At 40.3% G+C, this 24,131-nt stretch overlaps 1 protein-coding gene across 2 annotated transcripts in view; it reads right to left on the bottom strand.

Moving 5' to 3' along the window:
• Positions 1–484: 484 nt before the first annotated feature.
• Positions 485–24,131, bottom strand: part of plppr5b (phospholipid phosphatase related 5b) — a 104,932-nt gene continuing 81,285 nt past the window's right edge. For both annotated transcript variants that reach the window (XM_079360800.1, XM_079360801.1), the window contains 3 exons: positions 13,181–13,357; positions 8,138–8,272; positions 485–1,294 (listed from right to left, as the gene is read on the bottom strand). In XM_079360800.1, the coding sequence (XP_079216926.1) occupies positions 1,265–1,294; positions 8,138–8,272; positions 13,181–13,357 (342 nt within the window). In that variant the 3' untranslated portion in view covers positions 485–1,264. The remainder of the gene's footprint in view (positions 1,295–8,137; positions 8,273–13,180; positions 13,358–24,131) is intronic.

Raw genomic sequence — 24,131 nt, forward strand, 5'->3', positions numbered from 1 at the left:
ATTAAGGCCATTCTTTCATACTTGGCAAACCTCCAGAAGTGCATCACCACATAGAAGTTTTCTGATAGCATGGACAGACTTGTTAGGGTCATAAAACATGCACACAGCTAATTTCCAATTTACGTTTTTAAAAACAATTGACTGAGGCTGCAGTTAAGGTTATCCAAAGATACACAGAATTGTCTCTGTGGGTATTTGGCTGTTAATGGTCACCACAGGAAACAGAGGCGCCAACATACACAGGCAGACGTATGTTTAAAGCATGATGCACTCCTGACTCCGAACAGCTGTCAAAAAGTTGATTTATCAGTGTAAAAAAAACCAAACACATCTTTTATACTTTAAGTCCCTGCAAAGTTCATTCACATTTGTGTATTTTCTTGTGTGGGTGGCTTGGGCTTTCTTGCATTTGGAGAAGGCAGACACCAAGTTGCTGGAGTGTCACACACTTGGGGGAGAGGTTGCTGCCCCAAGGGCCCCACAAGGGCGTAGTCAATTACAGCTCACATGCAATTAAAGCTGCAGACACAATAATGGCCTGATCTGAGCCGGGCTGAAATAGAGTCAATAAGCAGAAGAGACTTCACAGACATGATTTTGGCAGCTCTGAGACTTATTTAAACTACCTAAAAAGGAAGATAATACGTGACCTTAAGAGAGCACCTGAGACTCCTTTGATCAATTTATATAGGAATATTTAAATTAAAAGGTTTTTAGTTCTAAGTTCAATTGTAAAGGACTTTTAGTTTGAACCTAATTGATTCATTTGGTAAATATGGGCCCAGCAGCTAGTGATTTTCACAGCAATCCTTTGAATGTCATGATGAAGATGTAATGAGACAAACAAAATCTGAGGGGTAGGCATCAACAATAAAAACAGAACATAGTTTTTTCTTTTTTTAAATCCTCTTTTTAAACAAACGCCGTGCAACTCTGTTCTTCACCTGTTTTTCTTCTGTCCAACGGTGTGCAACAAGTGTTCCCCTTTTCCCGAACAAGCTTCATGTAGGAGGCGAGAGTCAAACAAGATTTAGAAGAAGTGCATAGATGGAGAAAGCAGGAACAACCTGTCCCGTTAAGTTACTGACTTTTTTTGAGTACAAGAAGCTGCAGAGGACAACAAGGGCCTGATTTAGACGACATAGAACAACATACTGACAAACCGGACACACACAAGATAGGTTTAGCGCTGCGCACTGGTTAATTGGATTGGATGGTGAAGAGTGTGGACGTCCAATGGGTCTGCCACACGGCCGACTCCACGTCATGTGACCTCAGCGAAGGCGATGTGATTCTGTAAGAGAGAGACACCAAATCAGAATAGATAACTGCAATGAGTTGAGCACAAAAGCGGAATGGTGGGTCAACGTCATTCCGCCTCTGATCCGCCATCAGATGTAGTAACCAAAGTTGATTTTTTTTTTTTTAATTCATTAATTTTACAGGGACAAGGCATATTGATAAACATTTATGTAAAAATGCCAGAGTTAGCCAAAAGGATCATTTTCATTTTTTGGCCACATTTGATAAAAAAAACTCCCTAGAAAATCCAAACAAATTCAAACAATGCTAAAAGCTACAAATAGAAATAACATAGCAGTAATTAAGCGGACAGATAAGTAGTCACAGGCAAAAATACATAAGCATACATGCAGGACAAAGCAGCATTTGGTTAATATTAAAGATGTATAACATGCAGGACAGACGTGAAGTAGCATTGAGCAGACATAACAATGTACAAAATTAAAGAGGTATTAGTAAAAGCACTTATCCAATAACCTACTAAAGTCAATGTTACATGGATACAACAGGACAACATGTAACACCATATAAATGATTGAGTGAGCTATGCCTGAAGCTCACAACAAAGGACAATTAAAGCATGCAGGCCACATTAATTTAAAACAGGACACTTTCAACAACAAGCAGACACAAGGTGGCAGCAGTGGGCGGAGCTACTTCAGTGCTGACAGATGTGGTTAATAATTAGCTAGTGTTTCAGATGTGAACTAAATGACCGGTAAGTGTTGTGCTCTCTGATAAATGTTGGGATGTTGTTCTATTCACCAGAGGCTGTAACAGAAAAGGCTGACTGAAAAGCACACTTCTTTAGAGGAAGAACGCAGACGAATGGGGGGGAACACAGTGTTGTTGTGTAACTATGGAGATGGCACCAATTACCTGATCACCGCTGCAGTGTGTGTGTGTGTGTGTGTGTGTGTGTGTGTGTGTGCGCGCGTGTGTAGGTGTGTGTGTGTGTGTGTGTAGGTGTGTGTGTCTGACTGAAGCTTTCGCTGTCTTTACACTTTGGGCCAGATTTACTAAACGTTTGCATGTAATAAAACGTGTGCAAACTTGATACCACCAGCAAAACACCTGTTATCTGATGTACTAACAGCGTGCAGTGAGGATTGCGTCTTTCATATGAGCAAAACGACACGTATTGTTCATTTAGTATGTTTGCCTTAATGAATATGAAACACGAGGCGTTTCTACCTCAGCGTGCAAAATACTGGGAGGAGAAAATTCAAAGAAGTTAAGTTAGTACACGCAATGTGATTTACCAAGCCAGGCAAGAGTTGCGGTGATAGTGACGGTGTCTAAATTTAACATCTTTGAAAGGAACGTGCTAATCCATAACAGGCTGCAGTTACGAGGAGACATAGGCACAATAAAAGAAGGCGTACAGATCGCTTTTGTTCCCTTCACAATGTGTTTCAATGACCGAAAAATAAATGGCACGCAATTTTCATTTTGCTTCAATAATTTTTAACTAAGAGAAACACCATGATTAAATGAACTAATATTACTGAACATTCACAGCCTCTGCATTCTAAAGAATTGCAACATTGATGTTTATGTCATCCTATTTCCTTCTTTTCGCCAACATTACATTTTATACATTTATGTCCGATCACACAAAGCGCTGGTGCGCAATAGTCCTATCGGAAAGCCTGAGAGCCATGCCACTGCTCTTACCTTCTGAATGTATGACAATTCATTCAAAATATGAAGGGAAAAAAAGAGAGACACATTTTAATTCCGTGGTTTTCTGATAACCCAAATGTTATTTTTTGTTATATTCAGATTTATCTGCTATTACTTGAAAATACTGGACGTTCATTTGCCTCTCACTAATACCTATTTTGAGCTTGCAGTCGTCCTGCTTTCCTTCCAAACTCCGTGATGTAAACCAGTAGAAAACGCAAAAGCCTGACTGAAATACTACCGCCTCAACTAAAGCAAATTTTCTTGGTAGATCACCCGCAAAACGCTCACAAACCAAACCTGCAATCTTTTGGCGTGAACACACAATTTAGCAATCTTTAATTGGGATCTTAGTTAATCAGGCCCTTTTGTCTCTCATGCTTTTCCCCCGTATGCCATTATACGAATGCAATGCGTAAGCACAAAGACGTATTGATGACAGAAATTGATTAAGCTGATGCTAAATTGTAATCTTTAAGGGGCAACTCTAACATTATAACCACAACAGAGATGTGATGAGGATTTTCTGGATTTGTTTCAAAACATGTTTATGAGTGATCAGACATCACTTTAAAGGACAATACAATCTTATTTTTTATTAACTTTTCGGGCCATTTCTGCCTTGATAGACCAGCTGAGGAGAGTCTGGAAATATTGTTGGGAGAATGTGGGGGATGGTATGCAACATGTGACAAAGCCACTAGGCCATCTGTTGCCCCAAAATAACTGACTTTTGTCCCGTTATTAAATATATTATTGTTTAAGATTGTTAAAGATATTGTTTGTGACAGCAAAGTTGAGGGTTGTGTGAAGGGAATCCCATCCAGCAGTCTGCTGAGGTTCCCAGTTATATGAATAATTCTGCCCTCTTTTCATATGTTGCCAAATTCTCAATTGATTAAGTAGATGTACTTAGCTAAGGTACTTAGAGGTAGCCATTCTTTAGATGCAAATACTTCCCTTGTGTTGCAGTTATTTCAAAAGCCAACATTTAATCTTTTAAAATTTTGAAAAAAAGCAGATGTGATGCAGAATGTTGGTGTTATATTTGTTGATTTTGAAGGGAAATCACTCAGACAGAAAGTTATAGCTTTCTATACCATCAGGGAATAAAAATGTGATATCAACTTTTGCTGCTCAAACATTCCTGTCTGCTTTGGCATTTTGTTCACTTTGGCTTGTTTAGCTGCAGGCATCTTTAGGCTGAGCTATTTTAGGAGCATGCAATTTTCCACTGAGCCTGTCGCAGCTGAGGTGAGAATGTGAGATTCTGTGCTCTTTTTAAAACAACGGAGCGCAGGCTCTCGAAGCAGGAAGCTGTGAATTGACTCATCAAATAGGAGCCGTGTATTTTCAACGTTTCACTGCTGAATTTGGATCCTGTTAAAGGAAGCGTGAAGAAAACACAGCAGGCTAGAGTAAATAGAAATGTGTTGCTGTTACATCGCACAATCTGAATTCTGAACATGTAAAAAAGAAAGCTTGCAGCAAAGAGAGAGTCGAGAATGCACTGCAAACACAAAAGCATAATACTCTGGACAGCATTAAGAGGGGCTAAATCAGCCTTATTTTCTGTTTGACTTCATTTGGGAAAAACTGGTTCGATCAAAGCGTTTGACCAATAAAAATAGATTTCCTCAAGGGAATCCCACATAATTACATTTGGCTGTATTTGTTGTGGTTTTGTTCATCAGTGCTTTCATACATTAAACCACTGTGCTCAGCAAAGTAATGGCTGAGATCTGCTGGGATCATGCTTTATTATTTACACCTCATTGGCTATCACATACCTGCTGTATTTCTGTGGCTAGTGTATGAGATGTTTAACACAAATACAAAAAATAAAGAATTGGTTGTCTAACATCTAATTATCTGATATGTTTTCTGAGCTGTCTGTTATGTAGTGTTAACGATGCTCCCATTTGTCACGAATGGACAAAAATCTTAATACTATCATGCCCTTTAGTCAGCTTTGCGCTTTTCTTGGTATTGAGAGGAAACTGCTGAAATTATGAAACATTTTAGACCTTTAACTCTTCTAAAACTTCCTTGCCAAACAACTTTTATTCCTGACCATTGGTATTCACATGTAAGGATTGGAACTGGCAAGATCTTTGTTAGTTTAATACATTTAATCTGTTTTATCAGCGGGATTGCAGTGCATAAACTTTATAAAAGCTCTGCTAACTTTCAGAACTATTTATGTTACCAGCAGATCTAACATGGGGCCATGTCTTTCAAACAATATCAGAAAGTATTTGCTTTCTATTTGAAATGTGGAACAAAAAGTACAGTAAATGTGTCCAGAGATTTGGCAGAGCTCAGGTTTCAAACCACTCCAAAGTGTGTTGCCTTTTTCTTCTGAGACGCTGGAACCAGTCAAGACCCTGCAGCCAGCCCAGGAAGGCCAGGAAGCGCTCCTTTATGTAGCAAGACTCTTCATCTTCATCATCTGTCTCCTAGGAGACAGTGTGTGTGGGTGTGTCATTAGACTTTGTGCTGCCTGTACCAGTCTGACCCAATGGGTGGTACTGGAACTGGAAAGATGCTGTGAAACATTTGTTGGCAGCAAAAAAATATCCCATTGGGTTTTTATAACTAAAATTGTATCCATTCTTTAATATCACACATCCTTTTGCTGTTGGGACGTTGAAAAATCAAAATTATTGTGTCTTATGTTAACCAGGATATAAGACAAGGACCATAATAAAAAAGAAGGAAATTCCCACATACTGTACAGAACAATATTACCAAATGCCATTTCCAGCTTTTATAATGACTATGAACAACATGTTAATTATTTCTTTGATTTTTTCAATTCCAATGTTGAAAAAAAAAAATATATATATAATATATATATAATATAAAGGTGCTTTTTGTAAGAGTCGATCTTTTGAAGCAAGCTTGTCATAAAACTTTGAACTGTCTGTCTATTCCTCATCAGGATACTCAGCTGAAACATGGTAATATTATGGAACATTTATTTCTTCAGTTTTGCCTCTTGCAAAAAGTGTTCAATGATACAAAAGATTGTCAATAACCTATTGCTACTACCTATTTAGAAGTAGCAAACAGGGTGAAAAGTAATCATGGAGAAGAAGTGGAAGCCATTTCACAAACATTGGCTGCTGTGACCTTTATGTCCTTCCTGAATACAATGCAATCGTAGTTCTGGGGAGTATGGGTAATTTTAGAGAACGTGGGGAGAAAAATGCCGGGTAAGAAGCCTGCTATACAAATTTAGACCAGTTTACTCCATTGTCTCACAGCAGATTACATAAATAAGTGAATATAATGAACAAGGGCAGCTGTGACCAAAACATGCCTTTGTTTATTTTACTTGTATGTCTCCCCCAGAAGCTAGATCGGGGTATTGGACGCCAAGGAAATCCATTGATATTCTTTTTTCAATGTAAACAAAGATGCATCAATCAACAAACCAATTCAATGATGTGACCGATTCTTCAATGAGTGATAGAGGTACTCAGTGCTGGGAGTTCTTAAAAAGGTGGTGATGGTGGGGGGGGGACAAACTTGCGACACAGACAACATGACAGCATCATGTGTCATAAGCTGCTCGGTGATTGTGTGTGACATCTGTCACTTTACATTTAGCTGGACCTAAATATTCAAGGTTTGCAGCCAAACCTTTGCTTGGAATCTGGGTGACATGATCTATTTTATGGCCCTATGTGGCCCTGTCCTTTCAACATGCTTTGCCAAATATAGCTTAGGACTAAAACATGCTTCCAGGGTGATGTTTTTTTTCTTTCTTCCAAAGGTCAGCGCTTTGATGTAATAGATTGGGTTAGGGCATCTTTTGTCTCTTATATCTCACCTCATCTCTCTCACCAAACAAATAATTTGGAGTAACATCTGATAAAAAAAAATATAAGCAAGGCAATGGACAGGAATGCTATGAAAATGTCTCATATGTTAAATTATTATAATTATTTTTTAATACAGTAAAAAAATGAATTCAGGGTTAAATTATATATTGTTAAATAACTAATTGCAATTATCATACTGCATGATATGCAGTGCCAATCATGTGACCTGAGGTACGCCATGCTGCAACTTTTCTGGCATTTGATGCAAACAAAAACTGCCAGGTTTGCCTGCCTTGTTTTCCATGACATACTTATAATATATTGTTCTCACAATCAGTTGTGGAGTCGGAGTATCCCCTGTGTGAAAAATCTAGACATACAGGAGAAACTGCTGCCATCTCTGGCATGACGCTCCAGGCAGACACTCGTTGACGCGAGTCAGGAGATAAGTGTGGATACTTTCAGCGCACACGATGAAGTGCGTCACAGGCAGCCCAAGACTGTGAACTTTCTTTTAATCAGAATTTGTTATCACTGGTTTGGTTATGCAAACCAAACGTAACTTTGAACATTGTTTGAATAAGTAACTAGTGAAAGTTACCTATACTACCCACAGTAGCTACTTACTATCAAGACGTAAGTGAGTTACAAACAGAGTTACTGCTTTATAAATATAACAAGTAACTTGAGAGCTCTCTCTTTTGCAACAATCCTCATCTTTGTGTTCTCATTATTTAGTGTTGCTGTGATAGAATGGTGCTGTGACTAATTTTACCGATTAGATCTCCGAAGGCAACAGACTCAACAGTTGATATGAAACGTGTCACCCTCAACATACCCGTCCATCAGTCTATCAGCTTAAGATCAAGGAGCAGGCAGTGTTTCAAATCAAGCTGGCCATTTTGAATGGAGCATCTCCTTCTTAGTCTGCTGAGCTAGCATGAGCTGCATGTTGCTGTTGTTTTTTTAAGCTCCGTACTTTGTCTCTGTGAGTTTTCCTTCCTACGCAGAGATTTCAACTCACTGCTATATTGTTGTCATTTAACTCGAGCAGAGAAAAACAGTGTTGCTATTCCCGAGACAGAAAGCTCACAGCTTAATGATCACCTGCCTGTGTCGGTTTACAGTTTGCAGCGTTCTTTCGCCGAGGAGGCCACTGTGCTGACGTCAGTGACACCTCACCTTCTGTAATTCTGAAGTGTTATAAAGGAAAGTAACTCATTTGTTACTAATTAAATTGTAGTGACATTACAACAAGAATCTATTATCCAGTTCTATTTAGAACAGGTCAGGTGTGGTATTGTGAATGATGCACTTACCTGTGAGGCAATATACTTCTCCAGTGGACTCTCCATTCGACCCATATTCAGCATTCCTATATTGGGTTGTGGCTCCATGGGTGAATCGTCGCCCAGCAGTAACTTGCCTTTGAAGTTATGGACCACACACACAACCTATGAAATACACAACGACATATAGAAAAGGTGTTACACACATCAATGGAAATACAGTCAAAGAAGCACACACACAACACAAACACAGAAGTCTTCCAGGAGAGGAAATAAATCTGTGTTTAATGGAATTTCGAGGACTGACAGATTCCTGAGTGGTTGGTTGGATTAAGAGAGTAACCCAGTATGTAGGTCACGTATGTGTGTATTGACTCCCTCTTGGAGGTTCTACTGTATCAATGATGGATGGGTGGTTGCATTAGGTCCTCTAATAAGGAGCAAATTGTGGCTTTGAGGTTACAAACGACAGAAGCAGTTTTAAATTGGCTGAGCAGAGAGGAGATACAGAGAAACTCTCATGGTTAGGACAGTGCTCTGCAGTTGTGCTTATAGGACAGTGCAACCTGGAAACTTTAAGGGTTATATAGCCTACTAGCAAACTTCACAATATTTATTAATAAACAGCCATACAGACTTTCTTTTTTTTATTTCCTCAGCCAAGAGCAAAACAAGGACTCTCAAACTCCTCCCCCCATTTTCCTATTCTTCTTCTTGCACAGTTTCGTTTGATGGCTGTTTATCATAAGCCTGGATGGATTTGCCAAAGATTTCTACACTCATGATGGACTAAGCGGGGTCTTTGTAATATAGCAATAAGCAAGGTCTTTGACCTGCTCTTTTGTCATATTAAAATAAGATAAGATATAACTTTTTTTTATCCCCAATGGGGAAATTCGGGCATTGCAGCAGCAGTAGAGAATCGAAAAAGTCAAAAACCGAATAAAATAGTAACATAAATACAATTCCAAAAATAGTAGAACAGGATACATACAGAGGACTATAGATAATGTGGTGAGCTCAACAGGACAATGAAGAAATGATGTGCAGTAAATGGCAGGTTAAAGGGACCAGTGAAGATTTAAAATGACGTTTGATTAGAGGCAGTGAGTTATGTAACTCACTGTAGGTTAACAGTTATAAAGTATAATATAATATAGTGCAATAGATGTAACATTATGTTATATACATTTGTGCAATGTATAGAATATACATATAATTAATAATAAATATAAATGTGTGTGTGTATATATATATATATATATATATATATATATATATATGTGTGTGTGTGTGTGTGTGTGTGTTTAATCGTTTTTAAACGTTTATAATTCTCTGCGATGTGTTTTATTCTATTGTTATATAATATAACATGGTGTATATATATATATATATATATATATATATATATATATATATATATATATATATATATATATATATATATATATATATAATAACAATAGTATGCAAGCAGTCCAGTGCAATGTACAGATATAAATGTAAAAATATAATATGAATAAAAAATGGATATGATATAATAGCAATAGAATAAATAATAAACAGTGAATATCAGTGAATTAAGTAACAAAGTGTAAGGTCTTTTACCTGCTTTTTGTAAAGTGCCTCTAGAGAACATTTGTTATGAATTGGTGCTATACAAATAAAGAATGACTAGGATCCCTATCCTTAAGCTTATGTGACCTTGGTCTCAAGAGGGGTGTAAAGCAAGTAATTGTTAAGCAAGGTCACAATATTCACTGTAAGTGGCTTATTCTAATTCGTAGCATACCGGCTGCTTACTAGTTATTATTACACATTTATTGATAGAGGGTATTGAAGTCAAGCTATAGACTCTGATGTAGAATATATTAATGAGCGCCTAATGATGTCTAATAAGCAGCCAGTATGCTACTAATTAACATGCTAATAAGCAACTAATAATGGTAATTAATGTAACCTTAATTTAAAGTGCAATTTTGACATGAAAGGCAAAGGGTTCAATCATGTTTGGTTAGTCAAGACCTATGTTTACATGTGCAATGTATCTTCAACCCACTTAAAATCATTGTGATTTGGGATTCCCACCTCACCATTTGCATGGATGCTAAATAAAGTGATGGGATAGTGACATGCCTATATCCATCAAGCAAATAATCAGAATGAAGCCATTTTGAAAGGTGCAGAGTTGTCTCACTGGTCTACAGCTTCTGCATATAGCCAAAAAAGAATCCGGTCCTTCATATTCACACAAATATAAACTGCACTTGGTTGAGAAATTGATCTGTGTTCTTTGGCATGTTAAGTATAAATTCCTGTCAATAGGTGTGTTTCAGGTGTGTGTGTTTCATCAGCGTTAGATACAGTTTTAACAGAACGCATAAAGCCTGTGTGTTTATTCCTCAGTTATTTCTGGTCTGGTTTTTGGTAAGCACACCAGACTCACTGTGCAAATTGACTCTGCCTGTGTTGTAAACAAACGCGCAGTCTCTCTCCACACCTCCAGATGTTGCTCCTCAGCTCGCCCCTCGCTGTGCACCAGGGATGTAGTACGCCTCCTTGTTTGCATCTGTGACTTTGGATTCTGTATATATGCATTTTTTCTCCCTAAATTGACCTACATTGTGTGCTGCCAACAAGTCTTTTCATTTTTCTTTGTTACCTTAAAGAGATGTCTTTCTCTGTATCATTTTACACTCATTCGTGTATCTTTCTTCTCTTGTTGATGTATGTGCTTGCACTTTTTTTGCTATCTCACTGTCTCACTTCATCTTCCATGCCAACTCACATACACAGCTGAACAGCTTTAGTGTTGATTTGTTTTATACTGTCTATATGTTTCCTCTAAGTGTGTGTGTGCTAGTGCAACATTGATGTCAGTCTTTGGTGTAGAAAGCCTTTTCAGGTAATAAACACATCTGTCAGCTGTAAGGTTTTGTGGCAGCAGACACAGAATATGTGAACCCAACACTGAAACTGAATCATACTTTATATGTTCATATTACAAACACCTGCTTGTATATCCAACATGGTTTACAGAGCAAGATAATCCTTTACCATACTGAACATGGACATGCGCTGGCCCTCCCATTCTCTCCACACACACACACACACACACACACACACACACACACACACACACACACACACACACACACTTAGAGGAAACACATATAGACTGCTCCACATATAAAGCTGCTCCCCTGTGTATGTATATTACCTGTTACCTGGCATCTGCAATATCTACTTTTGTATTGTATTTCTTTGATAATTTGATATCTCCTATCTGGCAAGACATACTTGGCAGCCATGAGACGATATCATTTTGCCACACAAAATATTGCGATACTTCACTGTATATATTTTTCCTCCACCCCTACTGCCCTCCATGTCACAGACTGCATACAGAAAGAGAACTGAGGGTAGGTTTTTTTCCCCCTGCAATCAGACACCAGTATGTAATGTCATAGTGTCCACAAACTAACACTTCATTTGCTTTAATGTATGACCAAGTTGCCAGGCTAAAAAAGTATTTTTTACCATCAGACATGTTAGACAGACAAATGAAATACTCCAGTGAAACGCCTCTGTGGACATACTGTTAGGCCAATAGCTTGTTGAACTCCATCCATTAACTGCAAAATGATTCAGTGTATTCACCTGCTCGTCTCTAACTCAACCTGTCTGATGGCTTGTATCTGCTGATAGCACCAAGAATTGTGCATCACCTGTGACATCTATAGGCCCTGTCTCACAGTTCGATTCACAACAGTACTTGTGCTAATCATGTTACGCTGCAAACATGCCCATAAAGGTTTACTGCTGTTTGCAGTTTTCCCTTGTTTGTGTGCTCATGATTGCTGAGAAGAGCTCTTAACTCCCTGTGCTGCAAAGCCAAGCTCTCACGCTGACTGAATTCATTTCCCACCTCTCATAGATGATGAGACTGGATGGGAGGGTGGGGAGTAGATCTTTTTTTGGGTTAATTGTGAAGCTCAGGCTCGACAGATGTGTTCCTAGTTTTACCATCTGTAAGGTGGTTTCCTCCCTGGAGCGTGCGAGAAAGAGAGAAAGTTCTCCAAATAAAATCAGGCTCTCATCATCAACATCATCCTAGGTAAATGCTGACATCTGGCAAAAAAAAAATGCACCCATTTGTGTCAGAGTTGAACCAAAGACAACAATGGACAAATTTAACACCTGATTTTAAAGTCATAATAGTTTCTGTTTTAAGTCATGCAAAGATATTTCCATAATCACTGGAAGGTCTGGGAAAACAACCTCATTTACATCCTGTGCTGCAGTGAACATCATTTACTGAAGACCGTAATAATTTCTCTTAAATTGTGTTTTTCTTTTTAGAGCTGAGTTTTTTTTAACTGAAAACTGGATTTTTCTTGATACATTTGCAAATTAAAAGGCATCAAAGCACCTGCTTGGCCCCTACTTGCTTGGCAGCACTGAATGGGAGGTATTTCACCCTGTACATATACATACAGAACAATATAGCTCCCCACTGACTTTTGGGCAGGTTTAGTACAGTAGAGTAAAAGTTATTGTTTTTGTATTTAACATATTACCCTATAAACAGCAAGAGCAAACCAAAACTGCAAGGTTGGAGCCATGGCAGCCCAACAATCCCATCCACAAAACTCTTTAAAGCAGATTCAGATGACAGGTTCCTGTAGGTTTAACATTATAAGACACTTTTAACAATGTCACATTGATTTTACATTGTCATTAGATGTATTGTTTTTTAAAAAAAAAAGGTAGGCTGTAGTCTCTTTAAATAATGACTTAGCCATTAATATTCCTTACACCTCCACAAGGCAAAACAACAGCATTGTTGAGTTGGTAAGACTATACAGCATTAGTTTGAACATTCTTTCTTGTATAAACCCTCTCACACCCCCAGATGATCTATCTTAATACATACACAGACACAGATCTTTGTTTTTCGATAAACAGAGAGATTATGACTGTGACATCTCTCACAAACACTCCAAATCCCTAAATGCCTCTCTCCATCACTCAAACAAACACACACTGAAGATTTGAGGACGTCTTTCTCACCAGAAAAGTTGCAATGGCCGATCCGATGATAAAGCCGGCGATGACGTCCGACCAGTGGTTGCGGTATTCAGCCACACGGTTCAGACCGGTGAGAAAGGCCATACACACGAGCCCGAGGGACATCACTGGTTTGGCCAGACGAGTGCCCTTAGCTTGCACCGTGCATGTCACATACATCTGAGAAGAGAGATACACAAATGAGTGTAAGAGTTATATAGTGTTGGGTCCAGCCAGGATGGCAAAGTTCAGGCTGTGTATGTTTGGAGAACTACAACAAAAGACTCTTTATCCCAGCATGCCTTGCAGGTACTCCCAGAATGCTTTGCCACACCTAACACAGAGGTGTGAAGTCTGGGAGGTATAAAGCCGGCCATGTCTCATTGTTCTGCCTCTTTCAAACGTCGCCTGCCGATGTCCGAAGATACCCAACTTTGTTCCTGTTTCCAGCACGCTGCTCTTTGTTTAAGTTTTGGCGCGCAGCTAATCCAAAGGCCTTGAAGCACACCGACGTCCGAAATTCCGAGCTTAGATCATCCACTTGAACGCATCTCCCAAGCAGATCGTTTATTTCTCCCGTGTTAAAACGGTATAGAGAGAGATTGTAAGGATTACGTCTCGTTCCGTCCTTTAAAGAAAGGACACCCACGGAGATCACCTCGCTCGACGGAGGACACGACGGCCCTGCTCAACCCCTTTGGACACACACGCCGCCATCAGCTAACAACTGCAGGAAGGCCGCTCCAGGACCTCTTTTCTTCCTTTCATCAACCGTGGACGAAACGGTGACAAGTGAGGCTTAGCTAGGTCTGGGCAGTTAGATATAGAGAGTGTGTTTAATAACTGAGTTATTATGGTGAAACGGTGATAATATTTTGCTTGGTGTTTGACCGATGTGTCTTAGATTTTACTAGAGTAAAATCTCTTTTGTTTCCTTTATTTGTGTCGCTGTGCCCCCTGTGTTTATCTGTGAGCTCCCGCGTCATAACCGGGCAATAGACTCATTATCAGAAAGACTAGTGTGAACGCTGTCTGATACAAATCCAGCGGCTGGCTTCTGATAAGTGAAAGTTACTATGCTCTGAGTTGTGGTGAGCTCCAGTCCGAGATTGAGCTGTCGAGGGGCGTTGTATCTCTCCCGCTCTCTCGCTTTACACACACACACGCACCTTTCGGTAAACGCACACACATAGAGATCTGTGGCTTTCCAGACCTGCTGAAACGTAGATCACCCTGTGTCCGCCATCACGTGACCACGCGTGGTCGCCGCCATTTTTGCTCGCTGTCTGTCTCTGTCTGTCCCTCCCCCTCTCACTCTCACACACACACACACACACACACACATACACACATGTGCCACGCTTGTTTGTTCTGTTTGTTACTTGTAGTTTGGCTTATGATAGTTGTTTGTTTGATTGAGTTTCATTGATTTACTTGATGTTGCTTTGTTAAATAAATTCTATTATATTTTAAAAGGTCGTTGTTTGTGATCACTGTGAATTTGCTTTGTGACTTAGGCTGGGTGAAAGGGCTTTGTGTTCGGATTTCACACCTTCAATTAAATACAGATTATTAATTATTAATATTGGTATTTAATTAAATAATTTGAGACTGATATTGGTAATATTTTGGTTGTTCCCTGTTTACAGGGTGGTGCCCCGAGGTTTATTAAACACAGTTTAATAACAATTATTGATTTAGATTAATAATTAAATAAACTTAATTATTAATTTATTTTGACAATCAAATTTTACTTCATAAAACCCAACATAACCGTTGGTCAGGTATTCGCTCCTGAAAATTCCCAACATAATGGTGCCCCGTGTGAGGCCCTTAATAAACCAGCTTTGTTACATTGTTTGTTCACAGTGATCCAAACTTTTTAATCCTGAAGTGATTCTTCTAAGGAAATTCTCTTTTCTTTGGGAGATTACTTTTTGTTGTTTTAAAGCAAAGCAAACATCAAGTTGTGTGTTAGTTGTGCTGCTGCGTGTTGACGAGTGAGTAGTTTAATAATTTTTGTGTGCTTATTGTTGTTGGAGACAACAAGTTAGCCATTTGCTCAGTCAGGAGTGTAACTTTAAAATTGTTACAGAGCCAGCTGCCTGAGAGGTGTGTCTTCCCCCAATCCTCAAAAGGACTTGAGGTGTGAATGTTCGCACCTAGCTGCCAGGACAGACTGCACTGATCCGGTTTAGAACCGTAGGTCAGAATTGCCTCCTGCTGACTTTTTATCTTGCAGCTTCACAAACAGTAATCCACTAAGGTATTCTGTTTTACCACATCAACATTAACATTAACATGGGTACCAAAACTTCTTGTGAGCCAGGAGCTAAGACTCCTTTTGGATCAGACCACCACACATCACCAAAAGAAACTGTTGCTGGTCTGACGCAGCTCTCCTTAGAGGGGATTGCCAACCTGATCAGCTATTTCATTAGCATTTGTAAGGACACCTTGAGAAAGGTAGGTGACCAGGCCAACCCCCGAGCCAAGATCACCCCCAACAAAGACAGAATGTCTGCGAAAGACATTCAGCAGTCAGGGACCAAGGCCCCCTGTGGATCACACAATCCACCCCCTCAGGTTGGAGTTGCAGGTTTAAACCACGTCCCTTTAAAGGTCAACAGTCTGAACTCCTCCACCCTCAGCACAGGCGAAGATAAATTAAATGAGTCGGTTGAGTATATGACTCATCGAACAGGGAAACCACAGTACACATCTTCAAATGTTCGCGGCCAACTTCTCCTCCCTTTTCAGCGCAAATCATATTTGCAGCAAAAGAGACACCAGGCACAGCTCGCCCAGGTGCAAGAAGATAACCAGATCCTAAAGGACGGCTTCAAAAGGATGCAGGACCGACTTAAGACCTTGCAAGTCGAATGCAAGGCCCTGCAGGAGGAGAATAAAATACTGCAAGAAAGCTGCAGGTTAGCCAGACGAATGAAAGAAAGTGTCATGGTACCCGGAATTCAGGAGGAGCAGGTACGCACCGCAGCCCCCACGCCAGCTGAGGAAGCCCTACACAAGGGATGGGATACTGAACCAGATCCCTGGAGGAAGGAGACAGACATGTTGGACGACCAGAGGACTTATGAGTCTTCAGACGACTCGGGCAACTCCCACCAGGCTGTAACTCATGGTCTATGGACCAGACAGAGTGTCAGTGCTTCAATGGAGACACTCCAGCCAGAGGTCCAATCCCTGCAGGAAGAGAACAAATCTCTTCGTCAGCACCTACGAACTGCCAAGCAGAAGGTGTTAGACGCCTTTGAATTAATTAAGGGAGCACAGGTAAGCATAGAGCAAGCCACGTCGTCAGGATATGACTCTGATCGTGCACCAAGCCCCTTAGAAGATCAAACGCCCCTGCTGAAAAAGCTCAGTAGAAAACCGAGCAGCCAGGATAGTCTAATGACTGAACAAAGTCTTGTTCCCCCTGTTAATCCTGAACAGAAAGACTTTGACTGTAGAGCCCCTCCCTTTGAGAAAACGCTCCGGTACACTGACAGTTGTCACACTTTTTCACACCTTGACAGGTTTGAATCACCCCATGGGAAGGGGGGTGACTTCTCAGCCCCCACAGGCAGAGAGTACATCAGGCCCTCTGCTGCCACCTGCAGGTTCCCACCACAGGATACACAGCTGAGCAGTTATGGCACGTCTGATGACTCGGATGGCTCCTATGGGAAGGGGGGTGACTTCTCAGCCCCCACAGGCAGAGAGTACATCAGGCCCTCTGCTGCCACCTGCAGGTTCCCACCACAGGATACACAGCTGGGCAGTTATGGCACGTCTGATGACTCGGATGGCTCCTATTCACCCAGATATCCAATAATGCGCACAAAGCTCATTGATTCTCTGGTGGATGATGCGACCCGCTTTGATCCAGATAATACAGACTTTAAAATAGTCGATTATCTTAGAGAGATCAACCTGCTCCTCCGTGAAATCCCTGATGCATCCACCTGTGAAAAACTCAGGCTGATCTGGAAGACAACTTCCAGCAGGGTTCATGACTTCATCAGTACCCTCCGGCCCAGGATTAGAGAAAAGTACTCTGCACTCTGCAATGTTTTGTGCGAGGAATACTCCACCTTCGTTTACCCTGCAGAGAAACTTGTTGGTGCTTTCAAAGTCCTCCACCAGGAACATGAAGCCCCCAGAAAGTACTACCAGCGCCTAAGGTCAGCATACTTTCAGGGACATAGGGCTCCAGGTATGGACGAGGATGGAACTCTCAAGTCCATCTTCGTGTACAACCTGCATAGCAGTGTGCGGCCAACTGTTGAGCTGCACTACCGAACTCATCAGCCGAGTATGCAAGAGGTCAAGGAGTTAGCACAGGCAGTGTGGGAGACACGCATACGCCCTGAGCCTGAAAGTCACAGAGGTGGCGTAGCACTTGAAGGCAACAAATTGCCTCGTGCTATGAAGAAGTCCAAGAGACCACGTCACCGGCAGAGAAGACGACAGAGCCAGGGGGGTGAAGGGTTGAGCCAGCCATAGGGTAGGTTCCAGCCTGAGGAGTCAATCACTGACAGACCTGAACGGAACTCTCGGGATGGCCGAAGCCTAAGACAGAAGGGTAGGTATAACCAGAGTTCCCAAGAGGAACTCTCGGGATGGCCGAAGCCTAAGTCAGAAGGGTAGGTATAACCAGAGTTCCCAAGAGCTTCATAAGGAAGCAGGTCTCGGCAGTGAAATGACTAGCACAATTCCGAGGGGGGTGATAGCTGGGGTAAGACAGTGTCAGGCCTCCAGCCCTTACAAAGAACCAGGTTCTGACTCCACTTTGGGGAGGGGGGAGTAGCTCCCATTTCAAAATCCAGTAACTCTACTCACGCTTTTGTTGTTGTTGTTTTGTTTTGTTTTGTTTTGTGGCCTCACACCCATAGTGAGACTCTACATGTACATGTACATTACGCACTGACATAGCACAAACACACACAGGCTTTCTCCTGCCCAGTCAAGGAGTTAGCCCACACATCTACACATGAAACCCTTCTTTTTCTCTCTTCCTCTTGTTTGTTTCATGTGTTTTGTCCAAGAATGCACCTTGAGCAGCAATGCTTCGCTAATGTCTGATTATGTTTTGATGTTTAGCGCTAGACATAGTTAGACAGTCTGCCCAGACTTTGCCTCAATGTCTGCCCAGACCAAATGCCTCTTGAATTTATGGACTGTTTGCCAAATTAACTTTTGTACAAGTATCTCCAAAGCACGTGGACTGGTGGCCCATAGTGCCCTGAAGACCATGACCTGCATCCCGCTCTTCAGGCCAGGGGGGATGTTGGGTCCAGCCAGGATGGCAAAGTTCAGGCTGTGTATGTTTGGAGAACTACAACAAAAGACTCTTTATCCCAGCATGCCTTGCAGGTACTCCCAGAATGCTTTGCCACACCTAACACAGAGGTGTGAAGTCTGGGAGGTATAAAGCCGGCCATGTCTCATTGTTCTGCCTCTTTCAAACGTCGCCTGCCGATGTCCGAAGATACCCAACTTTGTTCCTGTTTCCAGCACGCTGCTCTTTGTTTAAGTTTTGGCGCGCAGCTAATCCAAAGGCCTTGAAGCACACCGACGTCCGAAATTCCGAGCTTAGATCATCCACTTGAACGCATCTCCCAAGCAGATCGTTTATTTCTCCCGTGTTAAAACGGTATAGAGAGAGATTGTAAGGATTACGTCTCGTTCCGTCCTTTAAAGAAAGGACACCCACGGAGATCACCTCGCTCGACGGAGGACACGACGGCCCTGCTCAACCCCTTTGGACACACACGCCGCCATCAGCTAACAACTGCAGGAAGGCCGCTCCAGGACCTCTTTTCTTCCTTTCATCAACCGTGGACGAAACGGTGACAAGTGAGGCTTAGCTAGGTCTGGGCAGTTAGATATAGAGAGTGTGTTTAATAACTGAGTTATTATGGTGAAACGGTGATAATATTTTGCTTGGTGTTTGACCGATGTGTCTTAGATTTTACTAGAGTAAAATCTCTTTTGTTTCCTTTATTTGTGTCGCTGTGCCCCCTGTGTTTATCTGTGAGCTCCCGCGTCATAACCGGGCAATAGACTCATTATCAGAAAGACTAGTGTGAACGCTGTCTGATACAAATCCAGCGGCTGGCTTCTGATAAGTGAAAGTTACTATGCTCTGAGTTGTGGTGAGCTCCAGTCCGAGATTGAGCTGTCGAGGGGCGTTGTATCTCTCCCGCTCTCTCGCTTTACACACACACACGCACCTTTCGGTAAACGCACACACATAGAGATCTGTGGCTTTCCAGACCTGCTGAAACGTAGATCACCCTGTGTCCGCCATCACGTGACCACGCGTGGTCGCCGCCATTTTTGCTCGCTGTCTGTCTCTGTCTGTCCCTCCCCCTCTCACTCTCACACACACACACACACACACACACATACACACATGTGCCACGCTTGTTTGTTCTGTTTGTTACTTGTAGTTTGGCTTATGATAGTTGTTTGTTTGATTGAGTTTCATTGATTTACTTGATGTTGCTTTGTTAAATAAATTCTATTATATTTTAAAAGGTCGTTGTTTGTGATCACTGTGAATTTGCTTTGTGACTTAGGCTGGGTGAAAGGGCTTTGTGTTCGGATTTCACACCTTCAATTAAATACAGATTATTAATTATTAATATTGGTATTTAATTAAATAATTTGAGACTGATATTGGTAATATTTTGGTTGTTCCCTGTTTACAGGGTGGTGCCCCGAGGTTTATTAAACACAGTTTAATAACAATTATTGATTTAGATTAATAATTAAATAAACTTAATTATTAATTTATTTTGACAATCAAATTTTACTTCATAAAACCCAACATAACCGTTGGTCAGGTATTCGCTCCTGAAAATTCCCAACAATAGTTATAGATATCGCTTCAGGTAAGGCATCCATGAGACTCATTATTCACCAGTATCAGCCAGTCTACAAACCAGTTAACCAAGTACAAATCCCACATTGGCTCCATACAAAGACTTTAGAAAACTTACTCTATTTTATGCTTGTTGTGTTGAGAATTTAAACTCAGCCAAAAGATAATCTTGTGTGGAATATAAATAAAAAATTATAAAAAAAACAAACTTAAAGCTATTCTAATATTCATAAACAATATTTTCCGTATTAACAAGTTCATAAAATGATTGCATGTAATGTCAGTGGGGGAGATTTGGTAACCTTGGAGTTGATTGCAAGATTTAAGGCAAATGTGTTCCCATTCTTACCGAGGGGACTTTGCTTCTTTTAATCCTCTCTCATTCTGATCTTCTGACCATAACACAATCAAATAGACCTGAACAATATTTTGTCATGTCTAAGCAAATCAAACTTGAACTCTTACAATGTAAGGTTAGTTCTGCCGCCCCTGAGCTCTGCACAGTTTACACAGTTGAGGTTTTTTTTTTTGAATCAGTTTTTTGCTCTTATCATGCACACACCTACAGCAGGCACTCGTTTGTCAAATCACACGTCATGTAAAAAAAACCACCAAGAAACGAAATTTATATATTTACTGTCTGCTTGTTTTGAACTTGTACACCATTTACAATCATTGTTGTTATACGGGAACAATAAGTCAGATATTTTGTTTTTTTAGCTTGAATGGCAGCCTCAGATGTCCACTTGTTAATTTAAAAATCTTTAACTTGCTTGTTATCTACCTAACTGCGTTAAATTAAGTATATGACTAAACTTCCAATTCATCATACAAACTGATACGATCAGCTCTATTACATTAATGTTGTATATTTTCATTATTTCCCTGTTTTTCTTTTTTTTTTAACCACCCCTTGTGTCTGTCTTTTCCTGCTCCTCATGTTCCTGCCATGTGCGTCAGCCCAGTCCTGATTATCATCACCTGTATCTCTTATCCCCTGATCATCTTTAATCCTGGTGTGTGCTCCCTAATGTTTTTAGTGTTTCACTCGTGTCGGTCCTAGCGTTCTTTACTTTTGTCTTTCATGTGTAGGATTTCTGCACGTGTATTGACTCAGCCTTTTGCCTTCTCCTCTGGACTTGTCTGCTGATTGTTTGCCTTACTGTCTATTTTACTTTGGAGTGCAATAAATGATTTTCCTTTTTGAACGCTCCCTCTGAGTCTGTGCTCGAAGCCATAGTCTGTGGGTGCATCCAGATTGCAAAGTGCTTACTCAATCTGTCAGTATGCAGTAGACAGTTCCTACTACCTGTATACTTACTATTCAGTAGGCAGACATTTGTTTCTACTTTGTTGAGTCGTTCAGTTTTAAAGTGGTGTCATTTGCGTTACCTGAACCAGCCACCTCCATCCTCGTTTGTTTTTTTGGGTTTTTTTTTAGCTTTAATGTGTAACATGCATTCCAAGACAGAACTTTTATTTTAAGCTGCAATTTGGCTCGCTAACAAACACTGTGATTGGACAGTTAGAGCAACAGTGCATTGTGGGGGCTGTTAAGTAGGACCAGTATGCTCCTGTTTCAAACCTCAAATACTCTGGCTGATCGAATAAAACTCTGGGCAGCACAGATTCTTGTTTGCACAAACAGAATTACATACTATAATTTCAGGTCATATTACAAACTCAATGTGACGTCATATTGAGAGAGAATAGTATGGAAGTTGACAATTTCAGACAGTCATAGTGCACTTATCTTTGTGTCATTATGCAACCTTAAGAACTATATTCCTTGTATGCGTACAATTGCACAGTTCCTTACTATTGCATCTAAAAAATCATTTTCCCCACACTATTAAGAGACTGATGTAGAATTTTAAATAAAGGTAAAACTTTGTGTTTTGTGTGCAGTGAAATAGGTAAAGTAAATAATGTTGGATTTTTTTTGGCTCAGAAAGTGGAGAGAAAACTTTAACCAAGACTAAACTCATACTGTATGTCTCAGGGTTGTTTTTGAATATTACCAAAATTCAAAACGGGAGAAGTATACTTGACAGAAAAGAAAATGACAAGATGACGTTCACAACTTTTATGTGACTTTTAAATGTATTCCAAAATGTCCTTGCTGTGTTTGTAGAAACTAGAACTGGTGCAATGTGCAATGCAAAGTCTCTCCTCGGGGCATCCTTCTATATTATCTACTTAACATTTTTGGAAAAGTGCTGGCAGACTTGCCGGTGGAACAGTAGGAAGAAAAAAAATGCATGAAAGAAAGAAGAGGAACAGCTTGAAAAAAAGAAGAATTATAAACACCAGAAGAAGAAAAAAACAATCCTAAAGACGAAGATATCCAGAGAAAGGGGGACATAACAAATATGAGAGGAGAGTTAAAGGAGAAGAGAGGAAAAAAAACGTTGGAAAAGTTGGAAAATGTTAGCTTAAAGACAATCATTATTTCATGGTTCTGGAGGGATCATAAAAATGTCAGCTTGAACACAAGTTAAACCTCCCACTTCCACAGTCTTTAACTATTTAGACTAAACATGACCTATTTGTGGAACTCAGAATTCACGCCTGGACTCTGTCAAAGAACTCTACCAGAAAGATTTTTAAACCCATGCATGCACATTTAAAACAGAGCGAGTCACGAGGAGAGTAATGCCGGCAGCATCCTCCTTATCCCCTCCCCCTTCTCTTTCCCTCTGCCCTCCTTACCATCTGTGCTTCAGATGAAGTTGCTGTAAATAATGCATTGTTTTCATAAGGTCTGCTCACTTATGACTTCAGTACAGCCTTAAAACACTTCAGTGTTTATGATTTCATCAGTGTCAAAAGGTTTTGAGGCCGTTTTGGGGTCTAGCCAGAAAGACATCATTGAGTCAGGCTTCTGAGCCCCTTCCTCCAATGTACACTCTCATCAGTCCAGCCCAGGCCTGAAAATCCCACATTATCTATCCATCATCTTCAATCCCACCAATTACACCACTTCATGAATCTATACACATCTTGTACAGATACACCACCAACTCACATCTTCCTTCTCAAATGCTGAATAAATAAGTCAAGTTTCTCTCTCTCTCTCTCTCTCTCTCTCTCTCTCTCTCTCTCTCTCTCTCTATTCTTTCACTTGTTTCCTTTTCTCTCTGTCAGTTCTTTTCTTTTTTCACAACAATTGTATTGTTTTCGTAGACAATAAAAAGAGCTTGATCAAAGACAAAATAAATTAGTACTTCATTATTAAACAAATGACAATTCCACTGAACAATATGGAGATTCTGCTGCCAATAGGCTCTCGATTTAAATACGTCCACATCGACACAGTCGACTGCTTATATGAGCTGCATTAGTGAAAATGAAAAACATTTCTCTTGTGTTTGTCAGTGGTCGGATTGAAGGCCTTCATTAGGTCTGCTGCTATAGAACAAATGCATATATTTGCTGAATAATTTTACACAGTTCTCTATCAGAATCAGAAAAACTTTATTAATCCCAGGAGGAAATTCAGTAACAATTTACTGTGTAACAAAATAGTTTGCACAGGTTATTACAGTGCAAGTAGTTTGTTATATTCATAGGTGTATTTCTTTTCAATCAAACAACAACACATTTAGACAGAAAGCACACTCAGTGAAAAGTATAAGCCATTTTTTCCTCACCAAGAAACTTTGCTAAATGTTGCTTTATGCGATGCTCATGATGGATTGATGTTTGGTCTGTTTAAATAATATAAGAAGGAGTACGCTCTCCTGCTCCTTTATAATGTTTCTTAAGATAACATCTGCAATGAATTACTACTATACAAATAAAACTTCATCAATTGATTGACCGATAATGACTAGGCATTACCAAAATGCATTCATCCCAAATCAACAATGCTATCGTGTCTCTTTTGGTGCCGCGAAAACAACCTTGAAGAAGATTGAGGAAACAGGGGGAATGAGTCTCACTCAGACAAATATAAATCAGAAGAAACATTTCTATGTTTGGCTCGAGTCACTAATATGTTGTGTTGAGGCAGCAGACAGCCTCTAAGGGACTAATTGTATTTTCATTAGAGTGCACAAT

This window comes from Symphodus melops (assembly GCF_947650265.1).
Source record: "Symphodus melops genome assembly, chromosome: 14".
NCBI classification, from domain to species: Eukaryota; Metazoa; Chordata; class Actinopteri; order Labriformes; family Labridae; genus Symphodus; species Symphodus melops.